The sequence below is a fragment of the Typopeltis vanoorti genome, chromosome 13, assembly GCF_054136105.1.
Source record: "Typopeltis vanoorti isolate ZY-2024b chromosome 13, IOZ_Tvanoo_1.0, whole genome shotgun sequence".
Lineage (NCBI taxonomy): Eukaryota > Metazoa > Arthropoda > Arachnida > Uropygi > Thelyphonidae > Typopeltis > Typopeltis vanoorti.
Genome location: NC_143561.1, coordinates 53,073,766 through 53,100,800, shown reverse-complemented (window position 1 = coordinate 53,100,800; position 27,035 = coordinate 53,073,766). Strand labels below are relative to the sequence as shown.

The window sequence follows — 27,035 nt, the reverse complement described above, 5'->3', positions numbered from 1 at the left end:
TTGCCGTACCTTGGAGAACCAATTTAATTATTTATTTTTTTGCGCTAATTTTTTTCTAATCGCTTAGTAGACAAAATATTTTTCTTTGTTCTCGAAGAAATTAATTCACAATAATTATTTGAAATATTCTTTTAAAAAAAGAAAAGAAAACCAGCTGCCGACATTCCAGTTTATATTATTTTTATTTTTGTACAAAACCTTCGAAATCGAATAATACTTAACAGATTTCTTTTAGAGAATAACATGAAATTCTTTAATCATATTACTAAATTTTTTCTTCATGTTGTATAGTAATCTGTACTTTCACTTTCTTGGTTTCCTTGTATAATTGGTCATTACAAAATGAAATTAACAGTTATGATTTAAATTTATATTTTCTGCATAATTCAGATATTTTATTCTCCAATTTTTAAATTTTAAATACAAATTTCAAAATATGTATATCAAATGTGAAATTTCATTTCCATATTTTTACAATAGAAATGAACTTTATTTCGCCTCTGATAGTTTAAACCCCCCCCCCCCCGTTGCATTACTATCACACACCCGAAAACTGTTATGAAACATAGGTAGTTTTTATTTAATTCGTTATTTTTCTCTAGTAATTGTTCCACATAACTTTAATTTTTCGATACTGAAACTATGTGGTGATTATTATAAATTAGCAAATTATAAATCAGACAATATACATATTTCCTGATTATTATAAATCAGGAAATTATGTGATATTCGGATATAGATGAAATTAATATTTAAAATCACTGTCATCCTTCAAATGCAATATCAGAATAAAGAAAGTGGAAAACCCGAATTTCGAAATACATTTCGAAAGCCCGCTCTCGAAATGTATTGGTCTACAGACTGGATTCTGAACACGCCAATGTTTCGTGATGTTATGACTGAAAAACAATTCAGTCTCATCATGAAGTATTTGCATTTTCAGAATAATGAGGAATACGATCAGGCAACACATACTTGCCCAGTCCTCAACAAAGTTTATGATTTTCTGATGAAAATCCGTCAAAAATGTAGATCACTCTACATTCCTGAGAGAGACTTGAGTATCGATGAAAGCCTTATGCCATTCAATGCATATCCCCCTATGCATATCCCCCTAGTTAATAAATGAAATATATAAATAATAACGGGAACATTTTCACCTTGCCAACACTCAACATTGATGTGATATGGGTTCCAAATTTCTTGTTTTGGAGATATATATACATATTACAAAGTTTTGTAATAAAAATTTCTGCTACAATGAAGTTTGGCAGAATCAACAATATTATTACTACCTTATTTCTGTTTCTCGTGTGGGAGAAAAACGGTAAAATGTCACTCTTATAATTATATGAGATGTTATAATGGCAAAAATAGTAAGAAAAAAGTCATTTGCACTTTCTCTTCAAATCACAAAGAAAGAACATTGTAAATTCAGTCAGTGGAAAAGAAAATACTACATATTTTTCTCCTGTTATCTGATTTTTTTTCTTGTAGTACAAAGAAGAAATCACTGCATATAACATGAAGTCTGCAGGAGGAAAAAAAATCTGGAAATTGGTTACATTATAATAAATAGAGAAATCACGTCAGAAAAATTATTCACGTAAGATTCTAATCTCAGCAGACATAACATTTTCTTCTAGATTAGATATCTAAAGTAACTGAACCTTTGCTACTATTTTACACTAAAATGAATGAGTATGTTCCATAAGTGATTTACGTTTGTAACAGCTGTCTTGCGAATGATTTATGAAATAAATTATCTGAAATATCCGCAGATTGATTAGATCTATATCCCCCCCACCTCCAAAAAAAAAGAAGATTATGAAACGCATATGCACCTTTTCTTTGAAAATAATTCAAATCCTCTTTTTCAAGATAATTGTATGATTTAATTTCTAATTTTTGGTAATAAAAGTGAAACTGATCATTATAAATTAAGGCATAATTATTTTGGCATAAATAATGTATAAGCATGTAAACGAAATATCAGTATTTCTGTTAGGATATAGGTAATCAACAATCGAAAAGGAAACAAGACATTCTTGACATATTCTGCACTACAGCCTGAGGCACTTTAGTGTTCTCCCCTTTCTTCTCACTAGCACTGAGAGTAATAAGCCTTCAACTTTTCCTCCAGCTAAGAGGATATTACCAAGTATTTAGAAGACGTAGATTATTTCAGAAATAGCTTCCAGCAGCAGAAGTAATATTTAGATTTTTTTAAAGAAAAACAAACACAAATAATACTACTGAACTTTCGTTTGTGTGGTATGCATATAAACAATTTTGCATGGTGAAAATATAGCATATTATTTCTAAAATTTCACATAATTTCAGCGGACAGTAGAACAGCTGGTTTTAGATTGCACATAAATAGAACAGAATTAGAAGCTTCAGGATACAATCTGATTGCCGTATATCTTTTTTTTTGTCAAAATGGTAAAATGAAGTAATTGATTTTGAATGCTGTCTAGAAAAGCTTTCAAACCTGTGAGTTCTAGGAGAAGATAAGGAGGGGGGGGGGGGAAGCATTAGAAAATCTTCAAAATGAAAAAGAATTTTGAATCATTCCGTATATGATATTTTTCACATTATATTTTCAACATATCTACGAGGATGTGCACTAGATATTATCGTAATATGCATAATACAAATAAATAAATAAATAAATGACGAAGGCGAAGACTCACTGCTAAAATATCATTGGATATAAATTTTTGATACCAAAAAGACACACAATCGGAAACCGAGTAATTCAATGTAGCATTGTAACAATTTTTTTTTTAATTTTGTCTTTATGAATAACAAAAAATCGTTTCTAAAACTGAAATGTGATGATCCATATAATGCTATTTGGCTAGAAACGAAAGCAAAAGGACATATTTATTTCAATAAATATTGTTTAAAAATATAAATATTTGACATAATATTTTCAAAGCAAACATTTGAAAATTCTGAAATTCGAAAACAATTTATTCAATTATTATACGTAAAGTGAAAGAACAATCAGTGCAACTCTTCCGGTGCACTGATTTGTAGAATTACCAAGTATTTATAAGACGTAGATTATTTCAGAAATAGCTTCCAGCAGCAGAAGAAGTAATATTTAGATTTTTTTAAAAGAAAAACAAACACCAATAATACTACTACTGAACTTTCTTTTGTGTGGTATGCATATAAACAATTTTGCATGGTGAAAATATAGCATATTATTTCTAAACTTTCACATAATTTCAGCGGACATTAGAACAGCTGGTTTTAGATTGCAAATAAATAGAACAGAATTAGAAGCTTCAGGATACAATCTGATTGCCGTATATCTTTTGTCAAAATGGTAAAATGAAGTAATTGATTTTGAATGCTGTCTAGAAAAGCTTTCAAACCTGTATAGAAATTTAGAGTAGTTATGCAATTCAGTTCCAGGAGAGAATAAGGAGGGGGGGGAAGCATTAGAAAATCTTCAAAATGAGCAAAAATTTTGAATCATTCCATATATGATATTTTTCACATTATATTTTCAACATATCTATGAGGTTATGCACTAGATATTATCGTAATATGCATAATACAAATAAATAAATAAATGACGAAGGCGAAGAATCACTCTAAAATATCATTGGATATAAATTTTTGATACCAAAAAGAAACGATCGGAAACCGAGTAATGTAATTTAGTATTTTAACATATTTTTTTTATTTTGTCTTTATGAATAACAAAAAATCGTTTCTAAATCTGAAATGTGATGATCCATATAATGCTATTTCGCTAGAAATGAAAGAAAAAGGACATATTTATTTCAATAAATATTATTTAAAAATATAAATATTTGACATAATAATTTCAAAGCAAACATTTGAAAATGCTAAAATTCGAAAAAAAACTATTTAATTATTATACGTAAAGTGAAAGAACAATTAGTGCAACTCTTCCGGTGCACTGATTTGTAGAATAAAATACACCAAATTTACTATCACTAAATAGATTCATTGCAAAAGCTGACCAGTGGTCATTTCAGGATTTTTTTTTTTCGCATATGTGAAATTCATTTCAAGTTTTGGGAAGAGATACAATAAATCATTTTAGAGGCAAGAAAGGTCAAATAACTTAGGACAGTAAATGAAATTCTAAGCAACACAATAGACGTAAAGACAGGGGGAAGGGACACAAAGGTCACTCAGCAACAGTTAATCCACTAATGGCTATAGAATAGCCGTAACGAGATTAACGGCAGAGGTAGCTAATGGCATGATAAAAGGTAGAATGCCAACGAAGTTTTGATCCATGAAAAAAGCTAGGGAGTGTTGAATATTTCATCCACACCAGCCGGTTGGGAGGTTAATGGAGAAAGAATTGAGGAAGTCAGCAAGTTTGAGTACCTGGGATCCATTATTAATGTGAAGAATTGCTGTTCAGAAGATGTCAGAAAAAGGTTAGGAATGGCTAAAACAACAGTAAGAGACCTGTCTAAAATCTGGAAGAATGGATCTATCTCCATGGGAACAAAGTTGAGGATTTTAGATGCAGTTGTTTTTCCAACAGCAACATGGATGCGAGACTTGGAACCTAAAGAAGTCAGATAAGAAACGGATATCTGCTTTTTAGATGTGGTGTTACAGAAGGCTGTTGAGGATATCATATACTGAAAGGCGTACAAATGAATGGGTGTTACAAAAGATTAGTAGAACTTTAAGGCTCCTTAAGGATATTGACAGAAGAAAGTTAAAATATTTTGGACACATAGAAAGGATGGAAGGAGGACTTCTCAGAACAGTAATAGAAAGTAAAATTCCTGGAAAAAGAGGTAACGGTAGACCATCAATGAGATGGATGGATGGCGTGTGTGGAGTGACTGATCTTCAGAGAGTTAAGGCTGCCAGAAAAGCAAACAACAGGACTACATGGCGAGGCCTGGTGTGTAACATCACCGAGCATCTGTAGATACCCAGTGAACATAGAGAGAGAGTTTCAATGTCACACCAAATAGCCTCAAATGTGCTCTTTTCTCTATCCTGCAGTTCCACTTCTATTCTCCTTGGCTGTAGCTCATCTGCTATCATCAATAACATGCCCCCCCCCCCATTTTATTCTCCCTATCACTCCTGAACACACCATACCCCTCACATTCAATCCCACTAGTTTATATCACCCTCTGTCAGCCATGTTTCGCTAATGCCAATAACCTGTGGCCTGGAAGTGCCAACCAAGGCCAAAAATTCTTCCTTCTTGTTCCTAATACTTCTGGCATTAGTATACATGAATTGCAGAAACCCATTTATCCCATCCCTATTTTGATGCCTTATACTAACTATCCCACTCTGATTCGTCGTTTTTCTTACTCACTTGGGCATATTACACACATTCATACACTCAACTGTCTTTCTAAAGTCTGCATATCTACTTCCCCATCAGTTTTGAGTGTTACTTCTTGCAATATGACCTGCCAATTGCCATTTGGATCTTTTAATGACTGTTATAATCTCCCAACCTTGTCAGTGCTCTGACCCAATTATTGTACTTTCTATATCTAGAATGGTATTACTGAGGGTCAATTTTTTAGTCAAAGTCCATGTTTCACTTCAATATGTCATAACCAGAAGTATATAACTGTCTAACATTTTTCTAACATTCATCCAAGTTAAATTGAATCCAACCAAATAAATAAACCAAACAACTAAAGTTATCTTTAGTAGTTGGATGAAAGTATGGTGTATTTTTATTATGCATTAAGCTTACGAATGTGAGAATTGTTTACTCTGAGAATGCTGACAAAGTATACTTACTTCAGTGGTACGTTCTATACTGTTGGAACATTTGGCACCTTTGTCAAATTTCATCTTGGAATATCTGTTATTTTTGGGTCCTGTCCATTTTGCCCATAATCTAAAAATAAACAGTAAAAATTCAAATTATTGTTGCTACAAATTATCAAGCCCACAAGAACCAAAAAATTTTATTTACTGAAATTTCACCCTAATTTTCTTGGTCTGCTCCTTCTGCAAATGTAGAAACCTGCTCCTGATAATTAGTTTGTGAATCACTAATATCTCAGCCATATTTTGTGGTACTTTATCTTGTTCCAAAAACTCCTTCCTTTAAAGACATACTTGAAATGAATGAAGAGACAGAAAAAGTCATTCAAAATCATTCAGCTGGACATAGCAGCCACATCACCTATGATATCTGGTTAAAACTTTGGAGGAGCTGTACTGGAGGAAGTAGGGAGAGACAAGAGATCTGAGGATGGTGTTTGATACAAACCTGAAATTCAGGGAACATATCAAACATGGTGAAGGTAATCCAGAGGATTGCTGCAATACTGAGAAGGACACTGACCTGCAGAGATAAAAGAGTTATTGTTCCATTGTATAAGACCCTGATCAGACTGCACTTAGAGTATTGTTCTCACATTTGATCCCCAGGATTTGAAGCAGATAAATTAACTGTGGAAAGGGTACAGAGGCAGATAACAAAGATGATTTCAGGACTGTACGATGTTAGTTATGAGGATCAGCTGAGGGAATGTGGAATTTGCTAGATAGAAGGAGAGGTGATATCATCGAGACTTTTAAACTGTTAAGAGATAGTTACATGGTTGACACAGGAGAGTTCTTTCGCTTGGTGGAACAGAGGGAAGGAATGATGACAAGGGCCTCCCTGGAAGTTACGAAAGGAAGCTGTGTGCAAGAGGGTGGTTGAACCGTGGAATGCATTGCCTGATAGAGTGGTGAGAGCAAGAATGGTCAATGAGTTCAAGGAGTGGCGTGATAGACTTTGTGTTTCATAGGAAGGACTCCCACAATGAGTCTTTTGACTTCATGGAGGCCTGAATAATAATAATAATAATAATAAAAGATGTAGTTATTGAATAGGTACTGACACTGCCACCAGTTGGTTAGATTGATCATGAGGTACTTGTTTGGGAAGTGATGAAACAAAAAAAAGGTTACTGCCAAAAACAGATATATGTGGAAGTAGAAGGCAGGTGATTATGCGAAGCTCTATAGTCGGCTAGCATCGATATGTTGAGTAGATGGGCTGTGCAAAAAAGATGCCCTATGTCAGATATTGCCCTATGAATTTCCATGCACTATCAAGTGCATGGAAATTCATAGGGCAATATCTGACACAAGCAAAGTATAACTGCATATCAAGTATTAACTAGTAAATAGAGTAGGAGTGAAATGGATGAACAGTGAAATCAAGCAAGCTGTGTTGGAAAAGAAAATGCTATGGAGAAGGTACAAGAATGTTGGTTCCAATTGGCACCATGATAAGGTTGGTTGATTTACTAAAGGGTTTTTATAAGATTGATGCAGGAGAAATGTTTCTGCTGTGTGATAGTGATGGAAGAACAAGAGGTTATCCCTGGAAATTAAGGAAAAGTGTGGTTAACAAGGGTGTGAAAATGAGGTTTTTGCACCTGGAGGGTGGTGAATGAGTGGAATGCATTGCCTGACTCAGTTGTGAGTTCTTCATCTGTAAATGAATTCAAAAAAGAGATATGATAGATATTGTTTTGATAGTTTGGGTCTTCTGCGATGAGTCTACTGACTCCATGGAGATACTCGCAACAATAATAATAACAATGATAAAGAAAGAAAAAGTGCAGTATGAGAGAAGATTGGCTTGTCAGGCCAAGGTTAATTCAATGGAATTCTTACACTATATGACAAGCAAGAAAAAGAATGATTACGGCAGGTTGACACTTGTGGATAGTCATGACAGCAGAATTACCATTACAAAGGATATAGTGGAATTATTGAATAAGCACTTTATCAGCATATATCATACTGGTGAATATGATGCTGTGCAACATGTACAAGGGAGACAAGTATTAGGAGTATTGGAAGTAAAATAATCAGAGATTTATTAGATATTAATAAGGGTGTGGGAATGGATGACATATCACCATGTATTTTTAAGGAATGTGCACAACAGTTAATTATGTTCTTGACCTGGTTAGTTAATGAAAATTGTGCAGTGGGTAAGGTTCCTAGAGTGGAAAGAAGAAAAAATAGTACCACTCCACAAGCATGGTTCTTGGACAGAAGCTTCCAATTATATACCAGTCAGTATAACTGCTGTTGTAGTCAAGGTGTTGGAGAGATTGGTTAGGAATAAAATACAAGATTGGGTTGATGGACATAGTGTTCCTCATGATATTCACCATGGATTTGTGGAGGGTAGGTTGTTTTAGCAATTTACTTGCATTTTATGATAATCGTGATGAGGATGTCAGATAAGGGAGAATCGTATACATTGATATTCTTGAACTTTGGGTAAGCATTCAATAGATTACCACATGATAACTTGGTGTACAAACTGCAGAAGATGAGAATAAATAGTATATTTGTAGATGGATTAGTGAATGAATCTCCAAACGATAATATCAAGTTGTGTATGATGGAACAGTATCTCAAAAAAAAAAAGGATAACCAGTAGTGTGCGATAGAATTCTGTTCTTGGACTCCTCCTGTTCAACTAGTTCATAAATGATATCATGTGAAATTGGAGAGAATTATAAGTAGCACTGCTAATGTTAATTTTCTTCAGAAAGATTTGAATAGACTTGATTTGGACAAAGGAGTGGGTTGTAGTTTTAATATAGTAAGTGCAGTATGATACATTTGGGAGTACAGAAATATAAGGCTGTGTCTATATTGATGGTGCTGTACTGCAGGAAGTGGATGATATTCGAGTTTGGAGTGATGGTTGACAGTAGACTGAAATTTAGAGGGCATATTGCACATTAGTGCTGCTATGATAAGAAGTACACTGACATGTAGAGATAAGGAGGTAGCTGAGCCAATGTATCTAAAGAAGTAGTCAGATCATACTTTCACTATTGTGCTCAGATATGGTCACCTGGTTTTTCAATGTGATATGGAAACATTGAAAAGGATTCAGAGAAGAGTGACTAAGACAATATCAGGACTATGGAATGTGGCTATAGAGAGAGATTGAAGAAATGTGAATTGCAGAATTTAGTGGAATAAGAGGATAAAGAGATGATGTGATAGAGACATTTAAGTTAGTGATGGGATTTTTTCAGATTATTCCAGAGAGGATTATAAAAAGAGTTGAAGGTGAACCAGAGGTCATTGCTGTAAATTATGTAAGAGTGTGATGAATCGAGGTGTGAGGAGTAGATTTTTTGCATGGAGAATTGTCAGTGACGGAATATATTACCGGAATATGTTGTTAATGCAGGGAGTGTTAAGGATTTTAATATTCAGTATGACAGATATGTTATGTTGTCAACTGAATGAACCTCACATGATGAGTCTGCCGACTCCATGGAGGTTGTGATAATAATAATTCCTTCCTGGTAAGAGTGTAATTAGTATACTAAACAGACATTATACATCAGTTAGATGTAAAAATCACAACTGTAATAACACAAGTGACAAACACATTTGGACAAGGAAGATGCATATATTATTAGTAGTAGTAGTATTAGTATTATACAGGTATCTTCCTGGAGTCAGAAGACTCATCGTAGGAGATCCATTTATTTACACACACACACACACACACACACACACACTAGTCATCATTCGCACAATACTTATCATACTGATGAAGCACCAACAACCACTTCTGGCACTCATTCACCACTCTCCAAGCAAAACACCCTTGCTAACCATACTCTTACACAACTTCCACTGATGACCCCTTGTTCTCTCCCTTCTTGCCATGTACTAAAAAAAGTCTTTATTGTCAATCCTATAAAACCCCTTTAATAACTTAAACTATCATGTGTCCTCTTTTTCGTCTATCAGGTAATTTTTGAAGCCTGTAGACCATCAATCTATTCTCATAAGGAGCATTCCACAGACCTTCCACAATCTTTGTCACTCACCTTTGGATTGTCTTCATCCCCACAGAATTTGGGAGTCCATACCTGTGTGCAGTAGTCCAGATGTGGCCTTATTAAAGCCGTATATAGGAGAACATAACTCGTCTGTCACCACTTATTAGTGTGTTCTTCAATAACCATGTAATATGATGTAATATGCTGTTTTGGTTACCTTTGCAATATGCCCTCTAAACTTCACCTCCCTGCCCCCAATCAGACTCAAGTCCTTGGCCTCATCAGTTTCCTGCAGTTCAGTTCCATCAATATAGTGCACAGCTTCTGATCTCTTTCCAAAATGCATCACCTTACATTTGACCACATGGAACTGGCAGCCATTTACCTTTGCCCATATTGCTAGTCTAAGTCTTCCTGCAGGATCTGTGCATCACCTTCATTTACCATTGCTCTTCCCAGTTTAGCATTGTCAGCAAACAACTGAATATTTTGTCAATCATTTCCTATATCATTGATATACAAATTAAATAACAGAAGACCAAATACAGAGATGTGTGGTTCACCACTGAACTCCTCCTCCTCCATAAACCACTCTTCAATATCTGTCCATCATCCACTCTCTAATCCAAATCACCAATTGCTCCAATTTATGCAATAGAGTTCTATGTGGAACCTTGCCAAATGCATTTTTGAAGTCTAGCAATATAACCTAGTAACCATTTGTCTTTATCTAACTCCACTGTCACTTGATTATAAAAGTAAGAAAATTACTAAGACAAGACCTGCCCTTCGCAAAACCACGTTGTCCCTTATATAGTATCATATTCCTGTCCACCCAGGCCTGAATTTTATCTTTTACCAATTTCTCCAATACTTTAACCACCACTCCTGAGATGTTGATTGGCCTATAATTTGCTTCTATGTTGAAGACTCATTTACGCAATGGGACTATTTTGCCCTCTTTCCACTCCGCACCTTCCCACTACTGAGGCTTAAATTAAACAACTTGGTCAGAGGAGCTGATAATTTCCTTACACATTCTCCTTACAGTTATTAGATGGCTAATATGCCATCTAATCCCATGACTGTGTTGGTATTGAGGTTCTGCAATATTTTAAGCACCTCCATTTCTTCAAACTCCATTCTCCTATCAGTCAATGTTACATGTGGCATTGCAATGTCACCATTTCGATTGTAAAATGCTCACTCAGTAATTCAACTATTTGGTTTAGTTCTGTTATCCCCCCCCCTTTCACCATCAGTACTTTTTAAAGCCATCCTTCCATAGTCATTCCTCCTTTTACTTGCCACATGGCAAAAGAACTCCTTTGGGTTTCTTTTGGTCTCATCAACTAGCTTTCTCTCATAATTAGCTTTGGCCTTCCTTACCATACCGGTAACCTTCTTGTCTGAGCCTTATACTGCTCATGGGGCATGATGATGATCACCTTTGTAATCCCTCCAGAACCTTTTCTTTGTGTGCATTTCCTGCTTAATGAAGCTATTCATTAATCTAATTGCTACCTGATTTATACCTCTGACTAAATATACCATGGTATATTTAGATTTTTCAAAGGAAGTCGATAGATTATACATAAGTTGGTAGACAAATGTGAATTAATTGGGAAATGTTGATCAAGTATCTGAGAAAAAACCATTTTAATGCCAACTAATTTCACCAACTAAAGCTGTTGGCATCTTCAGGGTACAGAAAATGTACCCTGAAGATGCCAACAGCTTTAGTTGGTGAAACTAGTTGGTATTAAAATAGTTTTTTCTCGGATACTCGATCAACATTTCCCAAATACTCAATTCACATAGCTTCTGTGGTGAAGAAAAAAAATATCATTTAATATTGGTAGACAAATATTTCGTACTGAAAGTAACAGTACATCATCAGTGTAGAACAAACAGTTAAAGGAATGGAATACAAAGTACAAAACATTTTTCCCTTTTGAAATATTTGTACCTTTAATTCATTAAAGTTATTACTGTTGGTTTTATATGTGTTATTAATTTTAATTATGCCACAGGTACTTCTAAAGATTAGACATGTATAACTTTATTTTCTTCAGAAAAATTACATAAGAACAGGAGGTATTACTTAACAATAAGCCAACCATAGGTGAATAAAATACCAACTTGCATAGTCAATTACACTTGATAAATATACAGTCCCCAACTCTCATAAATTTCACCTTAAGCAAATTATTGTGAAAAGACTAGAAAACTGATGAATTATAAAATTTTTACTTAACCTGCTCAGGAGTGGTGGTTACAGTATTGGAGAAATTGGTGAAAGATAAAATTCAGGCCTGGGTGGATAGGAATATGATATGCTATTTGCACAGATCCTAATGCCTCACTGTTCTTAAAAGTCAAAGAGGAATAGTTATGCATTGGCTTGTTATTACCATTTATGAAAAGAAATAAGCTGCCAATGCTCTGATCTCTTGACAATTTCATAAGAAAGGTCAAATGGCCAAATTAAACATTTTTTGAAAATGTTTCTATTTTCTCATCTATTTATACTATATTATATTACTTGGTATTTGGGTGTGAATTCTGTGACAGAAAGTTACAGAAACTAACTAACCTTTAAAACATATTAATGTACTGCCACATAATGTGCCTTAAACATGTAAATAATAAGTGGTGATTACCAGGTGAAGACACTAAATACAAATTTTATAAGTGTACAATTTTATAAGTTATACATATAAAGTTGTGGAACATGACTCTTACATATGTCAGGGACTACCTGCATATAAATGTGATAAAGTTTTGATGTTTTCAAAGTTATACATATAATTTCATTTGCCTACACTTCACATCATGCTTTTTTTTTAGCTAGCTTTGGCTTGAAGGTTGATCTTGTTCATGCACTGTAATGTAAATTAAAAATCTTTACTATCCCACAGATCTATGATAGAGGATGAAATAATGCTTTGTCTGGTGGTCAAGTTTATATACTGATTTTTCATACTGGTATTTTTAATTATTAGTATTAACTCCAGACCTCAATGGAGTCAAAAAACTTATTATGGAAGGTACACACCATCATGCTAATTTTAGGGTCCTCTGTATCATCGCCATAATCCAATATGACGACTTAACAGCTTGTGCAAATGTGACCTCTCAATGTCAGATTCCTGTCCATTACCATTTCCAGATCTCTCATCCCTTCTCCCTCCTTCAAAATTTCTCCAACAAGTGTATGCTTTGCATCCCATCATTCCTTACATCCAGTCATCCCAACATTTAACTGACATTTACAATCTGTTCAAGTTGTCCTGTAAGGCCATAACATCTGCTTATTCCTCATTCTTCTCTGTAGATCTCTATTTAAACCCATCCAATAGGACTAATATACAAGATATATAATAAGGGCCCAAAACATCCTTGTCACACATTACTAGCAACTTTCCTCTTTTGGAATATTGTGCATCCATACACAACTTGCAGATACCTATCTGACAGCTAGCCACTTATCCAGCTCACTAGTCTGATATCATCCCATCTGTGGCAATCTACAAAAGCCTTTGCAAACTCTAAGTAGAAAGGGAAATGGCCCAGTCGAGCATGGAGAGATCACATCGAATGAGTGGTATCAGTGAAACTAGCTGTAGATCCAGAAATGAGCTGTTGTGATTGTATACAAATGCTAGAAGTATACGAAAAAAGGCAGATGAAATGGTTGCACTAATTGCGTCTGTTCACCCAAAGATTGTTGGAATAAGTGAGACATGGTTGGAAGAGGATGACATCCTGACAGGAATAGAGATGGAAGGGTACTATGTGTTTCGTGAGGATAGAAGGGGTAAAAAGGAAGGGGGAGTGCTATTGATGATAGAGAAAGGGTTATGTCCGTACAACATAGAGATGCAAGAGGGAAATACTGCCAGTGGTTTTGAGGCAGTATGTGAGACAGAGGTGAATGGAATCAAATACTTGGTTGGATGTTGTTATAGACCAGGTAATGTGGATAGTGGTGGTATTAATGAAATGTATGATCAAATTAAAAAAGCTAATAAGAAAAGGGCGATTTTAATTATGGCAATATAGACTGGAATGATGAGATAGCAACTGGAAGTAAAGAAAATGAGTTTCTTGAGTTTTTGAGGGATAACTACCTCAGACAGTATGTAACAGAGGGCACACGAGGATTGGGGGTTTTGGTCATCTCATCAGAGAATGTAATTATACAGGGTGTTCGGGATAAATTTGACAGTTTCGTAAGGAAAAAGAAAATCTTCTTTGTATCTATTAAATTTAATGAATTGACAAAAAAACATTACAGGCAGAGTTAATTACAATACTATCAACAAGATTTACTCAAAATAACCACCATTAGCATCGATCACAGCTTCAATTCTGCTTCGGAACCTCGAACAAGCTGATGCTACAGTCTCCCTGGGAAGGGCCGCAAAAACTGTTTTAATTTTATCCATTAACTGGGCTTTTGTATTACTGGAAGTGCGATTGGTGTCTTTTTCAACTGCGCCCCATACAAAATAATCCATGGGGTTAAGGTCTGGGGAGTTTGGAGGCCAAACATTTGGACTGGTGAAGTCGTAGAAATTTTCAGACAACCATTTTTGACTTTTCCCAGAGGTGTGGCAAGGGGCCGAATCCTGCTGCCATACATACGGCCTACCATTGGCTACCCTTGTTATCCAGGGCTTGACTACAGTTAGCAACTCCACGAACAAAGCCCGAATTCCAATGCCAGGGTTCTTCAACACCTGTTCCTGCAGATTTGCGAGGAATTCTGCTGTACGAACGCAATCAGATCGTCTGCTAGGGATCTTTCTTCTTGCTACATCCTCGTAGTCACCATTGCAAGTCTCTAGTTCATGCCTGATTGTTTTTACTGTATTCAGGGAGCATTGGGCAGCAGTCGTAATATCCTTATTTTGATGGCGGGTACGAATCATCATGATACAAGTTATTCTCTTCCATGATTCAGGTGGGTTCCAGCTATCCATCCTTTCTGACATCTTGTATATGAATGAAGAAGGGTCCAAACTTTTAAATGAAGAGAAGTGTGTGTTAATACATGTAACTTACGGAAAAATATAATTAATTATAAATATGTCAAATTTATCCCGAACACCCTGTAAATGAAGTGTCAAATCACCTACCAATTGGTGAGAGTGACCATGAGGTGATTACCTGGGTGGTTGCCAGCAGTGTGAGGACCTCTGTGAGAAAAGGGTATATGTGGAACTACAAGGGGGGGGGGGGGGGTGATTATGAAGAGCTCAGGAGACAGCTTGCAGGTGTAGCATGGGAACGAGGAGTTAGCTGGAAAAGAGATCAACGCAGCTTGGGGGATTTTCAAAAACCATCTAGTAGATGCAATGTCTATGTGTATTCCAAGGGTGAGAAGGTTAAATAAGGTAGGCGTGAGATGTATGAATAAAGAGATTAAGCATGTGATACAGAGAAAAAGGGCATTATGGAGGCAGCAGAAGAGAAGTGGAAGTAACCAATTCCATGGTTATTTCCACTTTACAAACACCAGGCAAGGCGGGTGACTTGGTTGGTTGCAGGTAGCTAAAGTGAGGTATGAACAGCAGTTAGCTAATGAAGCCAAAAAGAATCCTAAGCAGTTCTTTCGATATGTAGCCAGCAAAAGAAAGAATGATTATGGAAGGATGTCATTGATTGAAGAAAATGGTATAAAGACAGCTGCTGCAGAATGTGTGGTGGAGATACTTAATGAGCAGTTCATAAAGGTCTTTCAATCTTGTGAATGTGACTTCATGGAGAGATTGAGAGCAGCTGATGATGGGGAGGGGAGACTGAAGTGAGCAAGAGGTGTATGGGGAATTGAGCAAACTAGATATTAATAAGGCTGTGGGACTTGATAATATATCACCACGTATTCTGAAGGAATGTGTCAGGGAGTTGACACTTGCTTTGACATATTTTTTTAATACGAGTCTTGCACTCGATCAAGTTCCTAAGGAGTGGAGGAAGGGCAAGATTGTGCCACTACATAAAGGAGGTGATCGAACTCAAGCATCAAACTATAGGCCTATCTGTGTGGATGGAGATATCCAGTTGTTTGCAGATGATGCAAAGTTGGGACAAACCATGAGGAGTAGTGAAGATACTGTGGTTAAGTTGTTGGAGAAACTTGTGAGAACTAGGATCCAGAATTGGGTTGACAACAGTGGTATTATCTTTGATGGATAGCATGGATTTGCTAAAGGGAGGTCATGTTTTAGTAATCTACTTACATATTACAATAAAGTGACTGCTTCCTTGGACAGAGGAGAAGGATACACAGTAATATACTTGGATTTCACAAAGGCTTTTGATAGATTACCTTATGATAAGTTGACAGTCAAACTAGAGCAAATGGGGTTTGATATTAGATTAGTGCATTGGATTGGAGACTGGCTATCTGATAGGTATCAACAAGTTGTATATGGGGGAGCAATATCCAGGAAAAGGAAAGTCACTAGTGGAGTGTCTCAGGGGGTCTGTTTTAGGACCATTACTGTTTAACTTGTATATTAATGATATTGGTGAAGATTTGGATGGAGATATTCAGTTGTTTGCAGATGATGCAAAGTTAGGACAAACCATGAGGAGTAGTGAAGATATTGTGGCCTTACAAAAAGACTTGAATAAATTGAATGATTGGGCACGGAAATCGGGATGTGAGTTCAATGTTGCAAAATGTAAGGTTTTAAAATTTGGAAAACAAATATGGGATGCAGAATTTGTGCTTGGAGAGGATATATTGTTGAAGTTGGAGAAATAAGAGATCTGGGGGTTGATAGTGGATAAGGATCTGAAATTTAGGGGACACATAGCCAAAATTGCAAAGACAACACAAAGGCTTCTGGGAATGATGCATGCGGAGGACACTGACTTGTAGAAGTAGGGAGATTCTTGTTCCATTGTATAATGCTTTGATTAGGCCACACATGGACTATTGTGCCCAGATGTGGTCACCTGGTTTTCAGAAGGACGAAGAGATGTTGGAAAGGGTCCAAAGGTGACTGACTAAGGTAGTTTCTAACCTCTGGAATGTCGAGTATGAGGAAAGATTGAGAAGATCTAATTTGCATAGTCTGGTGGACAGGAGGAAGATTGGAGATATGGTAGAGACCTACAAGTTAGTTAGGGGTTGTTATAGGATCAATGCTGGAGAGGTTCTACAGAAAATAGTGGGAGATCGGGGGAGAACTAGAGGTCATCCCTGGAAACTGTATAAAGAGGGTCTGAGTAGGGGAGTGAGAAGCAGGTTTTTTTCTGTTCAGAGTTGTAAATGATTGGAATGCCTTGCTTGAGAGTGTGGTGTCTGAGGAGTTTGAGTTGTTTAAGACACAGTATGATGAGCTATGTGTCTGATAAACGGACCTCCCAGATGAGACTTTGACTCCATGAGGTCTTGGGGTAATAATAGTAATAATAAGTATAGCACTATATATGCATTTGTCACCTTATTATAGTACCTATGCAGTTTTATTAAACATGACTTCCCTTTAACAAACACTTGCTTTCATCATGAAGAATATGCTGTTATCAACTCATTTCTGTATCCTACCTCTCAATAACCTCAACTCCTGATATAAAGTTGGCCTATAATTAATAGCTACAGACTGCATAAAATGGAACAATATTATCTTCTTTCCACTTCCTTGGAACCTGTGCTGTTGAAAGACACTTATTAAATAGGGATATGCCAAGGCTACCGCCAACTCTATGAAACATTCCCTTACACCATAGGTGATCGAGAGAAACGAATTGTGGGGGGGGGGGCGGAGAAGTGTTATTGATGATAGCTGATGAACTGCAACTAAAGAGAATTACAGTTCAACTGCAGGCCAGTGAAAATAGCACATTTCAGGCTATCTAGTGTGAGATAGAGGCCAGCAGAACAAAATACACAGTTGGATGATGCTATAGACCATGGGATGGAAAATGCATGCATCAGCAAATAGGCTCAGTGGGTGAAGTGGGGATTTCAACTATGGAGAACATGGATTGGAAGGAGCAGAAGATACATGGGAGGAAGGAAATGGAATTTGTGCAGTTACTGGAATAATTACCTGAGGCCTCATGCGATGGAATATACTAGGAGTTTGAGAGTGTTCGATCTAGTAATTGCATCTGAAAATTTGTCTATAACTAATATGACCAAATTGCAGCCAATTCATGAGAGTGATCATATGATCTTGACCTGGGAGGCAGCTAAATGTGTGGAATTTTCAGTTAAGAGGGGGGGGGGGGTATATGTGAAATTACAGAGCAAGTATGTATGACAAGCTTAGGAGATTGCTTGGATCAGTGCCATGATATGTGAAACTGCAGTAACTGGAACTGGTAAAGGAGTATTTGAGGAAAGTAATGGCAGACTGCATACCTATAGTCAGGAGAGTAAATCAAGTGGGAGTTAAATGGATGAATATAGTCATCAAGCTGGAGCTGCAAAAAAAAAGAAACAATTGTGGAGGGAATTTAAGAAGAAAGGTGTCCTGCAGGCACATGAACAGTACAAGACACAGGCCAGAAGGGTAACTAGTGTAGTAAGAAAGGCAAACACAGATTATGAAAGGAAGTTGGCAATGCAGGCTAAAGAGAATCCCAAACAGTTCTTTCGATATGCAAGTAAAAGAAAGAATATATAATTATATATGGCAGAATGATTTTAATAAATGCCGACAGTAGGAAGGTAACTGAATCAATCAAAATAGTATAATTACTAAGTGAACACTTTACAAGAATATATCATTCAGGTGAAGATACTGTGGTGACAAGACAGGTAAAAACTTATATGGGAATTGAAGTAAATGAAATGGAGGTGCATAGCATATTACAGGACTTTGTTGTGAATACAACTATGGGAGTAGATGGTATACCAGTTCAAGTTTTACATGAAGATGCTAGGGAATTGTCAGTGCTCTTGACCACAGTGCTTAATCTTAGTCTCAGCTCTGGATTAGTCCCAAGGGGATGGAAAGACAGTAAAATAATTCCATTACATAAAGGAGCTCCAAGACTGATATAACAAATTATTGACCGATCAGCATATCAGGAGTTGTCAAGATACTGGAGAAGTTGGTTGAGAACAAAATACAGGCATGGATGGATGGAATTGGAATACTGTATGGGGGGGGGGGAGGAACATGATTTTATGAAGGAGTATCTCATCCCTCATTAACTTGCTCATGTTTTATAATACAGTGACAACAGCTGAACTGGATAAAGATAATGGGTTTAGAGTAATACTGCAGCACATGGGGATGGATATAGAGTTGGTGAAGTGAATAAGAGGGTGCTTGATGGAGAGATCCAGAAGAAGGTGGCGTGCTGCAGGGCTCTGTTCTGCAGCATGCCACTAGTCACAGGCATGCTGCATTTGAACATTAATGATGTAGGAAAGGATCTGAGATGAATTATTCAGTTGTTTTCCAATGATGCAGAGTTGGGTAGAGCAATAGTTAATACAGATTATGTTAAAATTTTGCAGGTATTATTTGGATAGACTTGCAGTCCGGACAAAGGAAAATGGATGTCAGTTTAATGTAGCAAAGTGTAAGATTATACATTTTTGGGTGAAAAGATTACCAGGTATATATCACATTGATGGAACTGTACTCCAAGAAATTGGCAAAAATAGAGATTTGTAAGTGATAGTGGATAGGGAGTTAAAGTTTAGAGGGCACATAGCAAAAGTGGCTAAAGCAGCTCATCAGATTACTTAGTTACTGAAGAATACTTTGATGTACAGAGACAAGCAGATTATTATTTCACATTATCGAGCTTTGACAGACCCTATCTTGACTACTGCATGCAGATCTGGTTACAAGGGTTTCTTGGCGATGAGGGAGAGGATCCAGAGGCAAGTGGCGAAGATGGTAGTAAGTCTGCAGAATGAACCTTATGAAAACAGATTGAAAATTTATGGGTTACAGAAACTGGTAGACAAACAGAAAAGGGGGTGATATGATATGATTGAGACATTAAAATACTGAAGGGTTTTTACAAGATTAATTCAGAGGAAATTTTTCAGAAATCTTGGAAACTGAATAGGAGTGTAGTTAGCAAAGGTGTTAGAACTAGGTTTATAGCTTGGAGAATGGTGAATGAGTGGAATAGATTGCCAGAGTCTGTTCTGGGTGCCATGACTGTGAATGAGTTCAAAGCAAAGTATGATAGATACTGTGCAAATGTTGGATAGTGCTTCACATGATGTTTAGGGCCTCCCTGACTCCATGGAGTAGCCTGTATTATTATTAATAATATGTCATGAAGTCCTATTTCCTTATTGGCTTCAAGTTTACGAGCTTGTATTTAAGTAAGCACCCTCTCTTATTCCCCCCTACAATTTTTTTATGATTTCATGCTGGTGAGGATGAAACATCCTAATGAATTGTTCACTGAATACCTTATCTCCTATGCAGCAGTTACCTTCTTCTTCTTCTTCTGCAGCTTCTCCCACTTAAGTGGGGTCACTGTTGATAATGAGTCTCCTCCACACCTCTGTCTTGGGCTGTTACCACATCCAAGTTCTTCCCCAAGTCCTCTTCTCCCAGCTCCCTCCATCTCTTCTTTGGCCGCCCACGCTTCTGCCTTCCTTGCACATCCATCTGCATGACCCTTCTTCCCGCATATTCATCCTCCCTCCTCGTCACATGACCAAACCATCTCAACCTTGCCTCCTGTATTTTCGCTCCTAAGTTCGTAACTTTCACTGTTCCCCTGACATAGTCATTTCTCAGATGATCCTTTCTGGTCACACTGCACATCCACCTAAGCATTCTCATTTCTGCTACTTCCATCCTGCTGATGTTATTTTTCCTCAGGGCCACAGTTTCTATAGCATATGTCATAGCTGGCCTCACTACTGTCCTATAGATTTTGCCTTTCAGATTGATCGGCACCCTCTTATTACATAGCACTCCAGCCATCTCTCTCTCTCCCTCCAGTTCCTCCAACCCGCTTGTATCCTGCATCCCACCTCCTTCTCAGCTCCTCCATCTTCTTCCACTGTTGAACATAAGTATCTAAAGTCTCTCACCTTCCTGATGACATTTCCTGCCAGTTCCAGATCTATCTCCTGTCCGCCACCCACTGTGCAAGACATATACTCTGTCTTACTTCTGCTCAGTCTCATACCTCTCTCTTCCAGTACTTTTCTCCATCTTTCCAGTTTAGTTCCCACATCTTCTCTCACCTCCTCTGTTATCACCTCCATCACAATATTAAACAGAAACGGACTTAATGCTGACCCTTGATGCAAGCCAACTGTTACTTGAAAACTTTCTGTCTGTCCCAGACAGGTCTGAACACTTGTCTTCACATTTCTGTACATTTCCTGCACCAACCTGACATATATCTCTGGAACCTTCTTCTCCCTCAGACACCTCCAGGCTTCTTGCCTTGGCACTCTGTCGTATGCTTTCTCCAGATCAATAAATACCAGATGTAGCTCCCTTTGTTTCTCTCGATATTTTTCCATCATCTGTCGTAACCCAAAGATAGCATCTGTTGTTGATCTACCAGGCATGAAGCCAAATTGTTCCTTTGCAATCTCCACCTCCTTTCTCAATCTACCATCAAGAACCCTTTCTAGGATTTTCATTGTGTAGGACATCAACTTTATTCCTCTGTAATTTTTACAGTCTTGTGCATCCCCTTTACCCTTGTAGATGGGGACAAGAGTACTCTCCCTCCATTCCTCAGGTATATTTTCCTGTTGGCAAACTTTCATGAACAGGTTCCACAGAAGGTCAATTCCCTCTTCCCCTAGTGCCTTCCATGCCTCCACTGGAATTCTGTCAGGGCCCACTGATTTTCCGTTCCTCATCCTCTTCATGGCCTCCGTCACTTCCACTCTACTGATGTTCTGCACCATCCCCTCAGAAGGCTGCCCATCTTCTCTGTGAGTCTTCGCATATTCCTCATTCAAAAGTCCCTCAAAGTATATTCTCCACCTGTTTCTTATGTCCACATCCCTCCATAATACTCCTCCTTCAGCATCTTTGATCTGCCTCACATGTAAGATGTCCTTTGCTGCTTTATTTCTATTTCGCTAGTTGATAAATTTTTCTCTTTCCTTCCTTTGTTTCTAATTGATCATACAAATCTTGATATACCATGGCCTTCGCCTGTGCCACAACTCTCTTGGCTTCTTGCTTTCTCTCTCTGTACACCTCTCTGTCCTCTTCCACTCTTGACTCATCCCACTTCTGCTTTGCCTTCCTCTTAGCTGTCACTGCCACTTGTACATTATTATTCCACCACCAACCCTCCTTCTGCTCTCTAATCTTTCCAGATGTCTCACCAAGCACCTCAGGATTACTTTTGAATTATGTTTCCACCAATCTTGTACACTTTCCAGTCCATCCGAAATCCTCTCTAACACCCTCTCCCTAAAACGATTCCTCACACTCTCTTCTTTTAAGAAAAACCACTTAATTGTCTTCATCCCATGGCATCCAGAGGTTCTTATCTTTGATCTTATTTTAAAGTCTGTGCACAGCAGTCGGTGTTGCTGTGCTACTTGATCTGTTGGAATTACTTTACAATTTGTCGCAACCTTAAAATGTTTTCTTCTAGTCAAAATGTAGTCAATTTGTGAACTGTTGTTACCACTCTTAAATGTTATCAAATGTTCTTCCCTCTTGTAGAAAAACGAGTTCACAATTGCCAGATCAAACGCTACTGCAAAGTCCACAACTCTCTCTCCTTCCTGGTTCATCATTCCCACTCCGTGGCCACCATGCACCCTTTCACAGTCTCTATTCTGTCTCCCTAAGTGTGTGTTCAAGTCTCCTCCAACAATCACCATCTCATTTTCTTCCAGTTCCCTCATTTCTTCATCTAACACATTCCAGAACTCATCTTTCTCCTCTGCTGTACAACCAACTTGCAGGGCATATACACATAATACGACCACCCGCTCTTATCCAAGACCCAATTTCATTCACATGATCCTGTCGTTCCTTCTACCCACTTCCAGTACTTCGCCCTTCATTCTGCCACACACCACAATTCCTACACCATTTCTTCCCTCGTTATTCGCTCCAGAGTGAAACAATTTATATCCATCCCCCAGTTCCTTTGCCTTTCCCCCCCCCTTCCACCTTGTCTCCTGCACACATAAAATGTCCAACTTCCTCTTTCTTCCTCATCATGTTTGCCATCTCTCTTCCCCTTCCAGTCATGCTTTCGACATTCAGTGTTCCCACTTGCAACATCCTCTCCACCTGCTGGGCTCGCTTCTTTAACTGCACCCACCCTTGATGCAGTAGCCCTCGTCCACTTCTCGCAGCTGTAGGGCGATGTGGCTGCACATCGCTTAAGGAGCGACCTAGCCCTTATATCATCTTCTGTTTGACTCATATCATAGTTGGAGCTGGCACTGAAGTTTTACGACCGGATGCCCTTCCTGCTATCAACCCTCGCCATTTATCCGGGCTTGGGACCGGCACCTATTGAGGCTAGCTTGCCTACTTCGGTGGCTGCATAAGACGAAATGACTTAGCAAGATAGGAAAGACTCACCCCCCCCAGCCCTCGAATACTCTAATAGCATCAGAGGGAAGGAGCAAGGAGAGGAGAAAGAAGCAAAGAAAGAAGAGGAGGGACCAGTCTACAGAATAATATAACAGATGTATATTACATGAAGTATGCAGCAGTTACCAATCTACTGTTTTCATCCATCGACATCATGTTACTGTAATAATTCTTCCTTCTACTTGCCACATATCAGAAAAACTCTATAATATTTTTCTTGACCTGATTAGCTGAATTCTGTTCATATTGCACTTTTTCGGTTTTTATCAGCTGAGTTACCTTACTGGCTTGCTCTTTATACTGTATATGCAACTTATTATGGCTATTATTCTAGTTGTGCTACCTCCACAGCAATGTTCCCTCTAAACTGTGTGCAGGTGTATGCATAAAATTTCTAATTTACAGTCAATAATTTTTGAATAATTTTTATATTCTGACAATAATGATCAAGGAAAATAAGGAGGTGATAGCATTCAACACCAAACATGAAGATAAACTTCTTGATTGGAAGGCAGTTTTCAGCATCGTCATGTCAACAGACTTCAAAATGGGACATGGACAATGAAAGTTATTTATGCCTATGGTCCAAAAGAAGGTTCTTCTAAGGAAGAAGTGCAGGAATTTTTCAAATCACTAGAGCAGGCAGGTGACATAAAGAAAATGGAAAAAGTGGTACTTGTTGGCAATCTAAACAGCAGAGTAGGAGGTGAATCCCACCAGGCAAATATAAATGTTTTGGTAAAATTTGGAGAAAATGACAAGGCTAACAATAATAGTAAGTGCTGCTGGATTTGTTCTCAGGATGTGGACTAGTCATTACTAACACCATGTTAAAAGATAAAGATGTGCACATGGAGAAAACACACAAGAAGAGCCTCATTGACTATGTCATTGTTGACAGCTATATCTTCATGTTGGTTCAGGACATGGGAGATGGATACACAGTATTACATTTGGACTTTGCAAAAGCTTTTGTTAGATTACCACATGATAAGTTGATAGTCAAACTTGAGTGGATAGGTTGGAAATTAGAATAGCGCTTTGGATTAGAGATGGATGTCTGATAGCTATCAAAAAGTTGTATATGGGGGAGCAATATCGTAGAAGAGGAAACCCCTAGTGATGTACCTCAAGAATCTGTTTTAGGGCCATGATTGTTTATTATTATTATTACCCTAAAACCTCCATGGAGTCAAAGACTCATTTAGGAAGTCCATTTCTCATACACACAGTTCATCATACCCTGCCTTAAACACACTCAAATTGTCAGCAGACACCACCCTCTCAGACAAGGCATTCACAACTCTGTATGCAAAAAATCTGCTTCTCACTCTCATGTTCACACCCTCTTCATTCAGCTTCCAGGGATGACCTCTCGGGGTTCTCCCCTGATCTTCCACTGTTTTCTGTAAAACCTCTTCAACATTCATCCTATAACAACCCCTTACTAACTTGTAGGTCTCTATCATATCATCCCTCTTCCTCCTATCCACTAGACTAGTCAGTTACATCTTCTCAGTCTTTCCTCATATTCGACATTCAAGAGATCATAAACTACTTAGTCAGATGTCTCTGGACCCTTTCCAACATTTCTTCATCCTTTTGAAAACCAGGTTACCAAATCTGTCCTCAGTAGTCCATGTGTGGCCTAATCAGAGCCTTATACAATGGAACAAGAATCTCCTTATTTCTACAAGTTGGTGTCCTCTGCATCATTCCCAGAATTCATTCAATTCAATGTCCTCACAACTTTGGCAATGTGTCCTCTAAATTTTAGATCCTTATTTACTGTCACCCCAAGAGCTCTTATTTCTTCCACCTCCAACAATATATCCCCATCAAGCATAAATTCTACATCCCACCTTTGTTTCCCAAATTATAAAACCTTACATTTTGCAACACCGAACTCGCATCCCCATTCCATGCCCAATCATTCAATTTATTCAAGTCTTCTTGTAAGGCCACAACATAGTTCATCCTAACTTTGTATCATCTGCAAACAACTGAATATCCCCATCCAAATGTTTGCCAATATCATTAACTTACAGGTTAAACAGCAATGGCCCTAAAACGGACCCCTGAGGCACACCACTAGTGACTTTCCTCTTCCAGGATATTGCTCCCACCATACACAACTTACTGATGCCTATCAGATAGCCAGTCTGCAATCCACCGCACTAATCTAATATCCAACCCCATCAACTCAAGTTTGACTGTCGACTTATTATGCAGTAATCTATCAAAAGCCTTTGCAAAATCTAGGTATACTACTGTGTATTACTCTCCTCTGTTCAATGAAGCCATCACCTTATTGTAATAAGCAAGTAGATATACAGCTTCCAGGGATAACCTCTTGTTCTCCTTCAATCTCCCATCATTTTATGGGAAAACCTCTTCAACATCAATCCTATAACAACTACTTAATAACTTGTATGTATTATATCATCCCTCTTCCTCATATCCAATAGAGTCTGCAAATTGATCATCTGAACATTTCTTCATATTCAACATTGCAGAGATCAGAAACTATTTTGGTCATTTGCCTCTGGACCCCACTCCTAAATGTCTTCATCCTTTTGAAAGCCATGTGACCGAATCTGTGCACATCAGTCCATATGTAGCCTAATCAGATACTTATACAATGGAACCAAAATCTCCTTACTTCTACAGGTTGGTGTCCTCCATATCATTGGCAGAATTTATTGTTGTTCTCACAATTTTAGCAATATGTCCTCTAAATTTTAGATCCTTATCCATCATGACCTCAAGATCCCTTATTTTCTCCACCTCCAACAATATCTTTCCACCAAGCATAAATTTTACATCCCGTTTTTTTTTTTTTCCAAATTTCAAACCTTATATTTCACAATATTGAACTGGAATTCCCACTCTCATTTGCTGTCGATTCAGTTCTTCTCATAAGGCCACAACATCTGTTGTTATCCTCATAGTTCATCTGAACTTTGCATCATCTGCAAACAGCTGTATATCCCATTCAAATCTTTCCCAATATCATTAACATTCAGGTTAAACAGTAGTGGCCCTAAAACAGATCCCTGAGGCACACCACTAGTGCCTTGTCTCTTTTGGGATATTGCTCCCCCCCCCCCCTTCTCCATACCTAACTTGTTGATACCTATCAGACAGCCAATCTCCAATTCAGTGCACTAGTCTAATATCCAACCCCCCATCCACTCTAGTTTGACTATCAACTTATTATGGAGTAATCTATCAAAAGCCTTTGCAAAGTCTGAGTATACTACTGTATTCATCTCCCACATCCAATGCTGCTGTCACTTTACTAAAACATGACCTCCCGTTAGCAAACTCATGCTGTCTATCAAAGATAACACCATTGTTGTCGTCCCAGTTCTGGATCTTGATTCTTGCCAACTTCTCCAACACTTTAAGTACAACACCTGACACATACATACATACAGATTGGCTTATAATTTGTTGCCTGAGTCTGCAGCCAATCACCTCTGCATACTGTGACCTCCTTTATGAAGCAGTAAAATCTTGCCTTCCTTCCACTCCTTTGGAACTTGACCAAATGTAAGACTCATATTAAACAAATACGTCAAGGCAGATGTCAACTCCATGGCACATTCCTTCAAAATACACGGTGATATATTATCAAAGCCCACAGCCTTATTAATATCAAGTTTGC

At 37.6% G+C, this 27,035-nt stretch overlaps 2 protein-coding genes across 4 annotated transcripts in view; one reads left to right on the top strand and one right to left on the bottom strand.

The window, feature by feature from the left end:
• Window positions 1-27,035, bottom strand: part of LOC150100155 (glucosidase 2 subunit beta-like) — a 283,833-nt gene that overhangs the window by 36,475 nt on the left and 220,323 nt on the right. For all 3 annotated transcript variants that reach the window (XR_016549237.1, XM_090402550.1, XM_090402551.1), the window contains one exon: window positions 5,788-5,887. Coding sequence is in view for 2 of the 3 variants with exons in the window: in XM_090402550.1 (XP_090258676.1) it covers window positions 5,788-5,887 (100 nt within the window). In the remaining variant the exon portion in view is untranslated. The remainder of the gene's footprint in view (window positions 1-5,787; window positions 5,888-27,035) is intronic.
• Window positions 1-27,035, top strand: part of Cdk12 (Cyclin-dependent kinase 12) — a 585,582-nt gene that overhangs the window by 405,205 nt on the left and 153,342 nt on the right. The gene's annotated exons all lie outside the window — the stretch shown is intronic.